Source organism: Platalea leucorodia (assembly GCF_965183815.1).
Source record: "Platalea leucorodia genome assembly, chromosome: 4".
In the NCBI taxonomy this organism is placed as follows: domain Eukaryota; kingdom Metazoa; phylum Chordata; class Aves; order Pelecaniformes; family Threskiornithidae; genus Platalea; species Platalea leucorodia.
Genome location: NC_138826.1, coordinates 47361016 through 47377645, shown reverse-complemented (window position 1 = coordinate 47377645; position 16630 = coordinate 47361016). Strand labels below are relative to the sequence as shown.

The following is a 16630-nucleotide window of genomic DNA, read 5'->3' as shown; positions in this document are numbered from 1 at the left end:
CTGTCAGCATGCTCTGACTTAACACAACTGCCCAGTCATAAGCCTCGATAAGGCACAGATAGCTGACAATCAGTATAATTGGTTAAGGAAACAGATTTAGGCTTTTTACAAAAGTGGCCATTCAACAGAGAGCACTGCTGACCCCTCGTGCATGTGACAGCTCCCGATGAAAGCTATAGAAGTCAGTGCTCTCAATAGTTTGCTGGCAGGAAGAAAATACTTAGTAGTACATGATACAACTGATCCAGTTTATTAAAAACCTCAAGGACTGTGAGGAAGATGAACTTGAAATCCTTGGCAGAGTGGCAGGTGCAGGCACAACAGAAGAAATATTCCATCTACCCAGGCTGCGGTGTCAACACTTTGAGGGAACAGAACTTATCATAACTGACTACATGGAAAAAATCCCTCACCAGTTAGGAGCTAACTTACCAATACATCAAACATACGAGACTCCAAAACAGATGTCTAAAGATGGCAATCATACCACCGTGTTGGCAATCATACTGTATTCCAACAGGGGAGCTTAATGGCCATGACAAACACAAGGTCTCTGTTTACCTCTGAAGTATGAATGATTACAATTGCTTGAAATGTCTGCCTATGGGAATTAAACTACAAGAAGGAAATACGGGTTGGACTCCTGATGAAGTTGTAAGACACTTGTTGTGTGTGATGATCTTTTCAAGGCTGAACCTGAGGCAGAGAAAAAAACAGCCAGTGCTCAGGCTCAAGCTTCAGCTAGTTGTAAGAAAGTTGAAAAGCCAAATGATGCAATGCTTTATCAAGAACAGAAGACAGGAAAGTGGAATTTGAAAATCGCTTAAATATTGAAGCAGAATGAAAGAGGAACACAAAACAAGCAAACAGTGAAACTCGTTAGTAGGAAAGAGAGAACGAGAGGTGAGAGTGGCCTAGCTAGGGCCTGAGGCTGCTGAGGAGAGCTCTTTGGAACTGGTTGGAATCCTGTATAAAAGGATTTCGGAACATGAAATGGGCCCCTCAAAAACAAGATGATGAAAATATTTTGAAGTGAGGTGGAAAACAAAAATGCAGAGAAATCTACCCCACCTTAATAACTGCTTTTATAGAAGTCAGCAGAAAAGAACACCTGTAGCTCTGAGATTGACATTTAGACATTCATGTCATCTGTATGGGCTGGAGTTAAGCTGAGGATCAACAAAACAGTGAGAGAGGATCATTTCACAGAGGAAATGCTAAAAAGCAAACAACCCTGTCTTCCTTAAAAAAAGGGGGGGGGGGGGGGGGAGGGAGAAAAGAAACAGCCTAATACCACTCTGAAGAGTTTTAATAGTTGGGGGAAATTATCCCTTCTGAGTAGAGGAAATAGGGAGCTGTCTGAAAACTAAGCAATCTGCAATAACTGGAGATGAGTCACATTACTGCTAAAGGGAAAGATTTTCTATGGTCTGCAATACACGGGGTGAAAGAAATAGCTTTATAAAGATAAAAATATAAAATATATTTTTAAACTCTTTATATTAGGCATCATCATATAAGAATACACAGGGTGGCAGACTTCCTCATCTGTTTCAGCAGTTTAAAAAAAAAAGACTGTCATTATGTTTCAAGAATGTAACAAGGCAAACAGCAAACCAGCCACTTTATCCATGCCCAAGATGGTCAGTTATTAATTTGCTGTTTCCCTTGCTCATGTCAAACCAACTCAGGGCCCTGGTATGTAGATCACTCTCATGAATAACACAGATGTCCTGTTCCAGGAACTTGGTTTAAATAGAAAAGATAGAGTAGCAGAACAGGTTGTAAAGTATCTTTATACGCCACACCAGGAGCTGAGCCACTGAGGGACTCGTGCAGGGGGAATCAGGAAGGTCACAGCAGAATCATGGATGGTACTTGCCGTTCCTAAACCCTGCCCCTGCACCAGACGTGCAAGGTGATCCTTTTTGTGGATGCCACGCTGCCAAGACGCCGTGACATCACGCTGACTGTAGAGCTCTCATCCTCTCTGGCTACGCACGAATACATGTACACAGACCGTGGGTTTTTTTTTTCCTGCGTGCGTGGTTCGAGAACATTCCCCCCCCTCCCGGGATGCAGCAGTACATTTATGGCAAGAGGCTAGAGCTGCCGGCCGGAGCTGCGATCCCGGCCCAATTCTGGCAGCCCCAGTGCGGGAGGCAGGGGACGGCCGCCGGTTTCGGCTGTCACCGCACCCCGGCGCCCAGCCCCCGGCCTTGCCGCCCGCCTCCCCGGCGCGCAGGGCGGCCTGAACCCCCTCCCCGGCGGGGCCGGGGCGGGCGGGAGCGGGTGGCCCCGGCGGGCAGCGCGGGAGGCCCGGCCGCCGCCTGAGCGCTCAACATTGCCTTTTTAGGGGTTTTTTTTCTTTCCTCTCTGGTGTTTTGCTTTTTTTTTTTTTTTCTCTCTTCTCCTCTCCTTGCAGGGACGGAGCGGCGGCGGGGGCCGGCGGGGCTGCGGCGGAGCCTCCCCCATCCCTCCCTCCCTCCCGCCTCCCCCGGCGGGGCCCGGCCCGGCCCGGCGCCGCTCCGCTCCGCTCCGCTCCTCCCACCCCGGCAGCGCCGGCGGGCCGCAGGAGGAGCCTGCCGGCAGCCGGCAGCGGCCGGGCTGAAGTGCAGCCAGGGGAGGGGGTGAGCGATGTCCCTGGCGGAGGGGCGGCGGCAGGAGGCAGAAGAGGGGGAAGGGGAAGAAGGGGATGGGGCCGGTGCGGGGGAGGAGGTGGTGCAGATCCGGCTGGGGGACAAGTGCTACCCGGTGTGCAAGAGGAAGCTGATCGAGCAGAGTGACTATTTCCGAGCCCTCTACCGCTCGGGCATGCGGGAGGCAGGGCAGGGCCAGGAGGAGCAGCTGCTGCGCGGGGGGCTGAGCGCTCTGGGGCTGGAGCTGGTGCTGGACTTCATCAACACCTCCTGCCTGGCCAGGCTGGAGCAGGAGGAGGGGGGCGATGAGGAGCCCCCTTTGCTGGAGGAGCTGGTGGAGGCCGCTTCCTACCTGCAGGTCACCCCCTTGCTCCGCCTGCTCCTCTCCCAGGTGAGGCTGGGCAACTGCTTCGAGCTGCACCGCCTGGCTCAGGTCTACGGTCTCCAGGACTTGCACGATGCCTGTCTAGACTTCATGGCCGCCCATTACCATCAAGTGCTGCGGAGGCCCGATGCCCGGCCACATCTCCTCCTGCCCTATGCTCTCCAGCAGCACTTGAAGGAGAGGCGGATGAGGGGCACCGCCACCCTTGTGGCCATTGGGGACTTCATGGGTGCCTCCTCCCTGGGCCTGCCTCCGGGCTGTCACCCTCAGGTGGAAGCCCCCTGGTCTATGCTGAGGTATGATGAGGAAGCGCAGAGGTGGCTGCCCCTGGCCAACAACCTGCCCCCTGATCTGGTGAACGTCCGAGGCTACGGGTCAGCGATGCTGGACAACTACCTGTTCATCGTTGGGGGCTACAGGATCACCAGCCAGGAGATTTCGGCTGCCCATTGTTACAACCCTTGCCTAAACGAATGGAGTCAGCTGGCTTCAATGAACCAAAAGAGGTAACCCCTGCTCCCTGAAATACATGTGTGTCCATGTGTATTGTCAAAATAGACCCTGTTGAGTCACGTGGTGTTGACTGGACTCAGCAGTACGTGAAGTGATTCAGACCTGTCTCTGCGCCGTGAATCACCCGTATCTCTTGCATCATGTGGTGGGAAGGACCGTAGTGCTTGGCAGTGGCTTGGCAGCGTGCCACTGGATAGGCCCGGCAAACCTTGTCTTTGCCGGCAACAGTCATCCCACCGCAGCACAACGCTTCCGCTACCTCTCTCCTGCTTAAGGGCCCCCTCTGCATGGTGTGAGGAGATGCTGTGGCAAGGGAAGGGTGAGGAGGACGGGACTTTGTTGCGTAAATGCTGGTGGTTAAGGCCTCAGCTGTGGGAGGACATGAGCTAGGCGTCAGCAGAAGAGGACTGTGCTACAGCTCTCCACCATGTGTGATCATTCACCTCGGTGTGAAATGGTGTTGGGCTCCCACTTTTCATTTAAATTACAGTATACAAGGAGCCAGTCTCTTGAAACAGCAGTAGAAATTCTCCCTAAAATAACAAAGATTAAAAAAAAAGAAAAAGATAAAATTATTCCCTTACTTTCTTTGTGGTATATTTTAACTCCAGTACTGTATGTGACAGGAATTTTTACTGCTCTTAGTGGGGATGTACAGTCTATCAGAGCTAGAGGTGGCTGAAAAATTTTAGTTGAAGCTGTTTTTCATTGCTTTGTACTTTCATAAAAATCTGAATGTTTTGTAGGCCTGCATTTTAGTGAAATATTCACCAGAAAAGTGTCAGGAAGATTGTGAGAAATTTCTCACTTTATAAGAATATTTTGATCTGGGAAACATTCATCATTTTGACAAATTCACTTTTCCCTGTATCCTTTTGAATTGTTTGTTTGACATTTGTGCTTAAATTAGTATTCAGAAACACTTGTATAATTTATGTTTGAAAGAATAATATGGAGCTAGCCTTGAGGGAGACCCAAGAAGAGAGGCCATCTCCCTGGCCAAGGTTGTGGCTACTCTACCTTAATCACGCTGCAGAGGTATCAAAACAAAGACTTTTATTTCATTGAAACAAAATGTTATCCAATGTGAACTTCCTCATTGATTCCATTTTAGAAATAGTATTTAAATTTTTACCTTCTCTGTAACAAGTAAGGAGGCCAAAATTCACTGTAGAATGGAAATTCTCTTCTCCATCCAGTAAATTCAAGGAGCACACAGAGACCCCAACCATTGCCGTAAATGCTTTGTATCTGGGTAGTAAAACTGCAGTCTCCATTCCAGTCTCTATTTAGCTCTTGCCAGCTAAAACCCTTCAAAACAGTTTAACCTAAAATTAGTTCTTTCCCATTTCACTCTCTTTTTTTTTTTTTCATTTCCCGTGGTGTTGCGAGAATTTCACTGAAACTATTGCCTCCATAATCAGTCATCGGAACTGATGGGAAACTTTTTTTTCGGTATTTCTGGCTCATTGAAACAGTGTTGTGAAAAATTTCATCTGTGAAATGAATGTTGAGCTTTTAAACACTGCAAACACCTTTTCTTGCAGACATATTTCTCAGAGCCTGAGCCTACAAGCAGTCTTCACCGAGGTGCCTGTGGGAACTGAGATGTTTTAGCCGGCCTCACTTCGGCAGTCTTGCCTATGTGAGCATGATTGAGAGCACATTGCCCTTGGTAGGAAAGGATGATGGGGTCAGCCCACACAGCGTCTCCTATGGAAATTAACTTAAACATAGAAGTCCCACGTTGATCAAGTTACGAGGGTTTGGCATTGGTTTGTGTGATGTTGTCGTGGTTTAACCCCAGCCAGCAACTAAGCACCACACAGCCGCTCGCTCACTCCCCCCACCCCAGTGGGATGGGGGAGAGAATTGGAAGGGTGAAAGTGAGAAACCTCGTGGGTTGAGATAAGAACAGTTTAATAATTGAAGTAAAATGAAATAGAATAGTAGTAATACTAATAATAATAATAAAATATAATAATAATATACAAAGCAAGTGATACTCTATACAATTGCTCACCACCTGCCGATCAATGCCCAGCACGTCCCCAACCAGTGATTGCTGCCCCCGGGCTAACTCGCTCCAGTTTATATACTGTGCATGATGTCATACGATACGGAGTAGCCCTTTGGCCAGTCTGGGTGAGCTGTCCTGGCTGTGTCCCCTCCCAGCTTCTTGTACACTGGGCTGAGCATGGGAAGCTGAAAAGTCCTTGACTGGTGTAAGCACTACTTAGCAACAACTAAAACATCAGTGTACCAACATTATTGTCATACTAAATCCAAAACACAGCACTATACCAGCTACTAGGAAGAAAAATCAACGCTATCCCAGCTGAAACCAGGACAGATGTGTATAGCAAGAGAGATGTTATTATGTGTGATAATTCTGTGGCACGGCGAATGAGGGCTTTCTAAAAAAGGCTTTTTCAAGGCCCTTTTTTCACCTTAGGACCTGACTGTTCAAACTCTAGATCAGCCTTTTACCATCCACACTTTCCCTTTTTTCTAGGATATATAATCATTAGATCTGAAATAAACACATGGATATTTTCTCCTTATATTACTATTTTCAACTGCACTGCCATACTAACTTAATCTTGAAGCCCATCACAGGTGACAGCAAGGTATTCCTTAGCATAGAATTTCACATTGGCCATATATGGCAGAAAAGTAGTATGTGAATGGATATTTTTGGAATAGTCTCTATTCTTACATTTCATGGTAGTTATTTCAGGTCAAGAAGAACCCAGAATTACATCTGCCTCTAGACTGTAAGGTTTCAAGTAAGTATGTTGCTCTCTGAGTGATAAGCAGGGGAAGATTTTTTTCATGGAAACTCTGCTGACCCCTTCACAAAACATGCTTTTGACTTTAACATCTTCATGGAGTCAAGAGCAGGGAGATTTTTAGCATCAGGGAGTTTGTATTCAACAGGAACAGCACTGATGCCTGTCTGCCGCACAGATGTGCTGCAATTAGATCTGTACTTTGCTCGGCATTGTATTTTTAGTTTGTTATGCCGTAGTAAAATAAGCAGGGCAGTTGCCCAGTGTGCTGCTTAGGAATTACAGTCATGTGACTGTCTGCCAAATGAATTTGTGTCAGCTGATATAATTACATCCCATGGATGAATTTTTTACATACCTTGAGGGAGGGTTCTAGTTCCCTTTGAAGTTGGTTTGACTTCAGACAACTTTTATTAAGAGTATCTGGGTCTGGCCTATACAAATGGATGCATATGTTGGCCTCAAGAGAAGGCTGAGGAGTTATGGAAATAATTGTGCTGATTTGCTGTTAATATAAGAAGTTCTCTGCCCTGAACAAACCTTGTAAATTCTATGATTTTTTTATCTTTAATTAATTTCCATTATTATAATATAGAATGCTAGGATGCTGAGATTCTTTACACATGCATAGATGAAGTAGTCCCAACTTACTTCTAAGTAGAAGACAAAAGCTGTCAGATGTATACTGAATACTTAGCAGTCATTCTGGTTTAGGTTATAGCTGTTAGCTTTTTTCCTAGATGTAGAGGTCTTATTACTGTAGTTTCAAATTTGTCCACAATAGGTAACTCCTGTATATTATTCCTGTGATGCCCACATAAGCTTGAGAAAGTGTTATTCCCTATTCATGCATACACAAGGCAGATAAAATAATTTGCTCAGGCTCATATAGGAAGCCTGTGACTGAGCCTGGAATTTCTCATCATCTGAGGGCTAAATCTGGTGCCGGTCACAAATAGTCCATAACTGATCACAGTTTCTAGATCTTTTAATTCTAGAGATATTGCTGTACTTGGAATAGTGTCTTCAGAGAACTACCTGGGCTTTTTCGTGGAAGAAACTTCATGTAAATGTTGCCCAAGACCACTTGTGGTCTTTAGGGACAGGAAGGTAACAAGGTACTTTGTGCACTGTTCAAGTAATGCCCTTCAATACCTTTCCATACTTTTGTTTAAATTGATGCTGTCAGTTGAAATTTGCTATTTAAAAATAATATACTCATAGGATTTCTACTGCATGTGCCAGTTACAGCTGTATATTCCACTTTTATTTTCCTTCAGAACACTCATGGCAGGTAAATCTTCCAGGCTTGGAAGACCCTTGTAAGCCCCTGGCTGGGATTACACACATGCACGTGGAACATGGTTTTTGTGAGCAATCTGTGCCTGAACTGTTGCCACTCTGAGGGCTCTTACAGGAATGTAGGAGGGGATGCTGCTGGGGAGTGGTAGTGGTTTATGAGAACTTCTCTTTCTGCATTTTTTAATATTTATTTTCACTCAAAATTCCTCTGTGTTGGGGGAAAATAGGGTTTTCAAAAATTTTTAAGTTGGAAATATTCATGTCACATTTATCACAAATGTATCACACACTTCCAAAGCTAAAGGTCGGATGCAGTGTGCTCTGCAGACTCATATAAGGAACATTAAAAAAAAAAAAAAAAAAGTGGTTCATGCAAAAAGCGTAAACTACTTTGGAATTGCCGTCGTAACTGTGCTTTCATGATTCGTCATCTCTGTCGTAAATGCTTTAACTCTAGAATAAAGAAGTCATCTGATTTGTGAGAAATTTTAAGGTTAAAGTTGGTCATTTGGCAGGCAGGAACCACAGGATAGTTAGTCCAACCCTCCTGCTCTGCAGCAGGACCAAGCTTACCTTGCAAATACATGTCTAACTTGTTCTTGAAACGCTCCAGCAATGTAGATTCCAACTTCCTTCGTCCCAGGTAACTTGTTCCCATGTTTAGCTACCCCTCTGATCAGGAAGTCCTCTCTAATATCTATGCTAACTTTTTCTTGTTGTCTACTAAATGAATTATATCTGTCAGTGAACAAAAAGAATGCTTGCTGTCCTCTTTACAGCCACTTTCATAGTGGTCTCCTACAGATACATCTATGGCTGTTAATGCAATCCAGAACAATGTAGGGTTTTTTGCAAGTTGTTGAATGTTGTCGTGTATTCAGAAGGGTATGCACTCTGAGCCCCAGATCCTATGCATTTGTGCATTAATTTTTCTTCCTTCCTGCATATAGTGCTTTGCACTTGTCTTTATTGAATGAAAAATGTATTTTAAACTATGGTAAAACCCCACGGCTCACTCTTGCTTGTGTTCCTGGGGTTCCTTTCAGAGGAAATGAGGGACATCAGAAGACAGCTCATACCTGGTCTTGTCCCAACAAAAAGGGTATGCACTCGGAAATTTGGAAAGTGTTTTTGATCCCTCAAGTTTAGATAACTCACTGATGTGAGTGGAGTTATATCGCAGTTGAATCTGATAGACTGTTCAGCTCTGTTGTTTCCAAGCTGTAGTCCATGGAACAGTTGTTAGTTGTGGAGAGCTGGCTGGTTGCTCAGTGTTTGCTTTCCTTGTTTCCAGCTGCTCCAACACATTAAAAGAGTATAAAAATACACTAAATATTTCCTAATGTTCACTCTCCATAAAAACACCTGCTGTTATTGGCATGGAAAGGTGAATGGCAGAAGTTTTTTCATAACATATTGAGCCATTGTCCAAACTTTCATATGAAGTGATGCTGATGGATACTTATGGCTACTTTTGAGTAAAATGAACCTTATAGTTGACATGTTCCATAAATCTGAGATACTTCCACTGCATGTCATCCATTTTAACAAGTGTTGGAAGTGGTTAAATGACTGACACAAGTGTACGTGGCCTCCTTCTGGAATAATTGAAGTTGAAAATTGTGCCGTACATCTTTCACTGGATAGTTTTCCCTGTGCTACAAGAAGCAATTCGGTGATATGAAGGCCATCAAGAAAAACTGTATAAATTACCTCCATTCAAATAAAATAGTAAGAGGCTACAATTAGAGGGTAACTAGAGAAGCATGTGTGAATTAGGAAACCTGAATTCTTTAATGTTCTGACACTACACACTCATTTAGTTAATTCATGTCCTCTGTGGCAGAACTTTTAGCATGTTTATAAAGTGTTTAGAAGATCTTAGAATAGGGAAACGTTATCTGTGTGCGTATGAACTCATTTTCTAAGCAAAAAATCCTACACCATCTCCATCATAGGCACAGAGTTACAGACTTTCTAACATACTTTATATTTTAAAGAATTGCTTGGAAAATGCATTTACATTTTGTGGTTTTGTCCCTCTGTTAATTTGTGGATTTTTTTTTTCCACCATAACTTTTAGAACAGGTACATTGCTTTGAAAATCATAATGTTTTGCAAATAATTATCCTCATTTCATACCCGCTATTGATTGCCATGTTATTCTGGATTCTCTAAGATGGAAAACATAATTGCTGTAGAGAGGAGATGAACAGAGTGACCTAATCGTAAATGTCAGCAAAAAAAAATGAATAAAAAGCAATTAATTCCTTCAAAGGAGCATTTTAGTTTCCAAAGCTATATCAGGATGACAAGAACAAAATGATTCCATCTGGAAACAAATTCTTTTTCCAAATATACTTAATAAAAAGAAATTGCAGGGCAGTCTGCTGCTAGGCAGGGTTCATTTTGTCCAGACAAAATCCTGCAAAACTACTTAGCGGTAAGTTTTGAATCTTGGATTCATGCAGAGTGAAACTCACTTTACTGCTCAGCAGGCCAATGCAAGTCTAAAGCACCACTTCAGTTTTACAGACGTAACGCAGTTCCCCATTTGGCTTTATGCTGAGCTGGTGCACTCCAGTGACTTTCACACATTTAGTTAGTTGGGATACGGGATGGTAAAATCCCGATTTGGCTCAGCAGTAGAGAAGGAACAATCTTTCTAGGCAATGAGACTGTTTCTGAAGAGAGGAAGAGCTCATCTTTTGTTAGACCAGCTTCCATAGCTGGAAGGCATAACTGAGCATGCAAGCCCTCCAACTTCGAGCCCTCCAATTTCTTGCTACAGACTTGTGCCATTAACCTCCATAGACCAGTTTCTGCCTATATTATCTTAAAAGTTGTAAGGCTTCTTGTGCTTCAGTAATTAGAAAGTTGCCCTTTGCCATGTGTGAAATATACAGCACAGTGGAACAGAATATGAAATAAAGGAACAGGGCATTGCCTGTGGACTGCAATGTATTTTGTTCAGCTATGGGTGGAACATTGATTTACAGACATATCTTGCTTCAGTGGGATGGAGGATGTATTTAGTAGTTTAATGCTGAATAAGGTACAGGAGATTCTCTCTTCCTTCTTTTGCAGAGCATGAGTCAATGTGTACTGCTTTAAATTTCTCTTTATTAGGGTTATTAAAGAGATTCTATATTATAGACAGATGAGTACACATTCTTAGGCATTCATCAAGTCTTGTTTGAAATTTTGTCAGTTTTAACTAAAAAGATATCCTTCACTGGGTGTATATATAATATGCTTTTCTCTACTAGAAGTACTTTACTAAAAGCCTAGTAAAAACGACACAGCTACTGAACACATTAGTTAACTAAACATTTAGATCTCAAACTGTGGCAGATTGAAATCCAAAATAAAATATTCATCAGTCTCAGCATCAACATCAGTAACATCCAGAATGTCACTGGTTACTGTCCTAAGTAATTACAGTGTAATTATAGAATTTTGGCCTGGCACAGAAGGATTTAGATGCTGTAATATATGAAGTGATGGTACAAGTTGTAAGTGATGATGAGTATGCTGGAGCCTGGATAGGAAGAACTTTCTCTCCTATATTTTTCTGTACATCTATTTAACGTATTTCAATGCTGCAATCTTTTCTTTCAGGTCCAATTTTAAGCTTTTGGCTGTAAATGGAAAGCTCTATGCCATCGGTGGTCAATCCCTTTCTAATGTGGAGTGCTATAACCCAGAAAACGACTGGTGGAATTTTGTAGCATCCATGCCAAACCCTCTTGCAGAATTCTCAGCTTGCGAGTGTAAGGGCAAGATCTATGTTATTGGAGGATACACTACACGAGGTAAAAAGCTTGCTTTTGCTTTTTTTTTTTTTATTTTACCTAATTGCTTCTAAGGCCCAGATGATTTTCTACTCTTTTTCAGGAAATCTTTTGAACTGATTTAGAAAGCTGCATGATACACATTAAAACATGTAGAAATAAATCGCTGGTAGAAAATAATTGACAAATGGAAAAAAAAAATTAGCTCTGTCATACAGGAATCAGATTTTTTTTTTTCAGGGCCTACATGGACGCGGGGCTCTGTTATTCTGAGGGAACAGACTGATGGGTACTTCAGCACCCAGCTTAGCCCTCCTTTTTTTAGATTTTGATCATAAAGTAGAATGAGAGGTCTCAGCAGATACACTTTAATTTTTAAATACATGTTTTAGACTGTCAGAAGGAAAAATATGAAGAAAATATCTGCCTGCGTTAGTATTTCTCATGTGTTAATAGATGTCATGATACTTTTGCTATAGCATTTCAGTGTTTCACAGGTAAATTCAAGCTATAGGTAAGATTTTCAGCACTGAAAATCCTTAACTGAATAGTTAATCAATAGCTTAAGCAAGAACCAACATTTTTTACTTACTTCCTTTCTATACCCTGTTTTCTGAGGATACTGTACAGAGGGAAGGATTTGAAGTTGCATTCTCTGCTGACAATTTCTTTTTCTTTATCCAGTGCAAAAGCAAGCCACTTAAACAGAACTATTATTTGTTTATTCCTTAAGCACATAGTGCCATTCTTTGGGAGGAATACCATTTTCTCAGAATTCTAGAACTTAACTTTTTTTTCATGTCAAATGTTTAGTATTTACCAGGATTTCCTAAATTTAAATTCCTACCTCTAGGCCTTTGCCCACTTCATTTGACCACAGTAGTTTTAAACTTTTTTCCAAATGGAGAATAAAATTAGAAGAGAGATCAGCTTTTGCAGAGAGTACTGCAATCAAAGCTAAACTGACATTAGAACAAGCTGTCCCTTCTAGTGTCTGAGCAGATTTTGGCTCTGAACCATTATAAGGTTTATAAAAGACACACTTCCACCCCTCATGGTCCTTGTGCTAATGATAACCTTCAAAAGTGTTTTGTCCAGTCCATTCTGCCCCAGAACCTGGTGGCTTCACTGAGGAAAACAAAAGATATCGGAGTGCTTGTGCCCATATGGAGGGCCATGCTGTGTTGTGCTCTGCAGTCCCAGTCCTCTGGTCATCTCCACTAAAGGATGGGATGCATTGTGCTTCCTGATGTCCGGCACTAGAATGGAAGGATGTCTGGCACACAACACTGGCTGTGCTGAAAAGTCAGACCCAAGGGAAAACATCCTTTGAGACAAGAGAGCAGAGAACAAGGAGGAGGGGCTGAAACAGAGAGTAATGGGAAGACTTGTCTCTAGAGACCTGCGTTTGGATTTTTGTCATTTTTATCTAGAGAAAGAGAAAGAAGTGGTAAGAAGAAAAAGCTCTGATTTGGTTAATAGTGCTACTAGATTACAGGAGTGCCAGCTTTTCTCCTGTATCTCCTGCACTTTGCAAGTTCCTTTTCTGGTGCTTGTGCTGTTCTTTCTTCAGGCTGCCTACTCCTGGTGTCATGGATAGGAAGATCGGTGTGTTGCTGATGCAGATCCTATTCCCTTAAGATTCATTAACAGAGCATATCTAGTCAGGATTGCTGCCCTGTGTTGAACTCCTTATTCAGTACTTCAGTAGTTTCAATTGAAGAAGGATAGTCAGTGAGTTACCTCTTGCTTCTTCCACACCTCAGGGGATTGCCACTGACTCTCTGGCCTCTGTCTTTTCCCAGATCTTCTCTTAGGTCTTTTCCTAAAGGCCATTTTCAATGGAAACAGGATAGTAAAATAGTATAAAGTTGTGAGCAGTGGATAACTAGCATATTTAAGCTTATGTTTAAATCCAAGACCATTCAGGACAACAAATGCCTGTGCTTTTTATAAATAAAGATACTTTCCTCAATGAGGGTCTAGAATCAGTTTTTCTGTGACACCTTGGCTTAGGACAGCTATTGGACTTAGAAACTACAATTGCCGCAATTACACTGGTAATTTACCTTGTAAGTTATGCAGATGTTAAAGGGTGTTAAGGCATAACTATCTGAGAGGTGCTGAGGTTCATTTGCTGTTTCACTACATTCACTAAACAAAACACACGCAGCAATTAATATGTATTTTTTTATAGTATTTCTGCATATATCTCCTTAAGACTGTAGCTTTGGTAGGTTTTGTGGATTGTTTTTTTGATCGGTGTAGAGCCTTCTCCTGAGACTACATTTTCCAAAAGATAGTAGGATATGGAATTTCCCACTGTAAATTATAATGACACTTCTTGAGTAAAGAGCCTCCTTCCAGTTCTCAGCTCTCACTTGTGAACTTGATCTAAACTCTCACTTGATCCTAATAGAACCTCCGTGTTAGTAACTGTAATGTTTGTGTTTTGTTTTTGTTTTTTTTTTTTGCTTCAGTGGATATAAAAGACCCAGGCTCTGGACTGAGTGAATGAGGGCCATATTGCAATAGACTTCCATTTCATATGCCCCTTCTCAAACCACGGCACTTTTTACCTGGAAAGATCACTGCTATAGATAAACATAGAAACTTAATTACTAGAAATGTTGGGATTTTTTTCCCCCCTAATGAGTCAGAGAAAGATACATTGTTTGTACACAAAGATATCTATATGTAGAGCTTTGATCAGCAATTTCATAAAGCATTGCCATGATATTTTCCCTCTTTTTTCCTTTATTTCATGTGGATTAGGTGATCAGGAAGGCAATGTACAGTAATGAGCAATGACTGAAAGTCATCAGAGTGCAAGGAAATGCTATAGCAGCACCTCCCTAATCATGCTGCTAATGCACTTCATTCATGACAATCCAGTTATATTTATGGCTATTTATACCTGTGCCCTTACATAACTTGTCAGTATGTCACTGCCTGCTGTTCCACTTGGGAGCTCATCTGGAGATCGTCATGCAGGATAGACTTGTAATATGGAGCAGATTTTATTAAAAGACCAGGCTGGAGTTTGCAAACCTGTTGCCGCTTGTCACTTGAGTTTGGATTTAAGCTCTGGTCTCCAGAGATTGAAACTGAATTTACTAGCTGTCGTGGTTTAACCCCAGCCAGCAACTAAGCACCACACAGCCACTCACTCACTCGCCCCCAGTGGGATTAGGGAGAGAATCGGAAGAGTAAAAGTGAGAAAACTCATGGGTTGAGGTGAAGACAGTTTAATAGGTAAAGCAAAAGCTGCGCGCACAAGCGAAGTGAAACAAGGAACTCATTCACTGCTTCCCATCGGCAGGCAGGTGTTCAGCCATCTCCAGGAAAGCAGGGCTCCGTCACACGTAATGGTTACTTAGGAAGACAAATGCCACCACACCAAATGTCCCCCCCTTCCTCCTTCTTCCCCCAGCTTATATGCTGAGCATGACTCCATACGGTATGGAATAGCTCCTTGGCCAGTCTGGGTCAGCTGTCCCAGCTGTGTCCCCTCCCAGCTTCTTGTGCACCTGGCAGAGCATGGGAAGCTGAAAAGTCCTTGACTGGTGTAAACTCTACTCAGCAAGAACCAAAACATCAGTGTCTTTTCAACATTATTGTCATCCTAAATCCAAAACACAGCACTATACCAGCTACTAAGAAGAAAATTAACTCTATCCCAGCCAAAACCAGGACACTAGTTAACGAGTCCTGTCCATTCTGTGTTAATTTAGTGAAGCCTTGGACACAGCCGGGTTCTCCACTGCACCATAAATCGGGGTGGTATTGTAACAATTTCGTAGCACAACAGTATTGCAAACACATGCATCCACTGGATTGTAAATGAAATATAGATACGGCTTCAGCTTTTTTCTGTGCCTCTGTCTGATGATGGAGGATGGAGTTCCTGGTTCTTAAATGATTTTGACAATGTGTATTTCTCTCTTTATGAGATACTGAACATGTGCTCTTAGGTCATCCATGCCACTTGCTGAAACATAACTAGCTTTATGAATTTTACTCCATAAAACTTTGATTTATGGAATGAAATGCAAAGTATCAAAGTTAAGCTTGGATGATAAATCATCACTTGACAGCCGTTAATGAAGCATACTGTGTTCATGATAATGTGACTCATCTGTGATCACTGTTGGAGGGCAGAATATTGTTCCACTTCCCTTTTCATAAAAATTTCTTACCTATCAATCAGAGACAAAATTAAAAGCATAAGTTAAAAGGTAGGGGCTATTCTGCTAAAATCTGCATCCCCAGACCATTTGCATCATGTAATGTGCCAGAAGCGGCTTAATTTTTCCCTCTGCAAAAGAAGAGAACGTTCCAACTTTTGTTGTCAAGGGCAAAGACTCACAGTTCTCAATAATCAGTGTTTCTTCGCTGGTGTGCTATGCTTTTGCACTGTAATACATTAGCAATCTGTAATAATGGCTGATAGAGTTTGTAGGGAGGAGAATCCTCTTCCACGGGTACCTTCTAATATATTTATTTATTTGTAAATATCTCTCCTCTGTTTCAGATAGGAATATGAACATTTTGCAGTACTGTCCCACTTCTGATTCCTGGACCAACTTTGAACTTTGTGATGTCCATGTTCGCAAACAACAGATGCTCTCTGTTGAAGAAACTATATATCTGGTAGGGGGTTGTATTCATGAACTTGGACCAAACCAAAAATCCAACCAAAGTGAGGACGTGTTAACTGTGCAGTCTTACAACATTGCTACCAAAGAGTGGCTCTACCTCAAAGAGAACACTTCAAAATCGGGTCTTAACTTGACTTGCACTCTCCACAATGATGGAGTCTATATATTGAGTAGGGATATTACTTTATCTACAAGCTTGGAGCACCGTGTTTTTCTTAAGTATAATATATTTACGGACAGTTGGGAGTCACTAAGACGCTTTCCAGCCTTTGGACAAAACATGCTGATTTGTTCTATGTATTTGCCTGATGTGCGAGAAGTGTAACAGCATCAGATTTTTCTTTTCAGCTCATTAATCATTCTTGGAAGAAATATTGCTCCCTCTAAATAATTCCAGTTTCAGAATGTAATGTGATTGCATAACGTAGGCATAAATACTGATTCTGTTCTTTAAAAAAGTTGCAAAATCCAATATTAAGAGAAATGCTTCTAGAAACACTTTTAGGATTTCATTTTAAAAATTCTATTGTTTTGGATTTAAATT

General features: G+C 42.2%; 1 protein-coding gene across 1 annotated transcript; it reads left to right on the top strand.

Annotated features, from left to right (window-relative positions):
• Positions 1-2637: 2637 nt before the first annotated feature.
• Positions 2638-16411, top strand: KLHL42 (kelch like family member 42; the record flags this gene model as incomplete). The annotated part of the gene is made up of 3 exons (XM_082308411.1): positions 2638-3530; positions 11253-11446; positions 15960-16411. 3 exons carry the CDS (start codon positions 2638-2640, stop codon positions 16409-16411), a joined length of 1539 nt encoding a protein of 512 aa, XP_082164537.1.
• Positions 16412-16630: the final 219 nt, after the last annotated feature.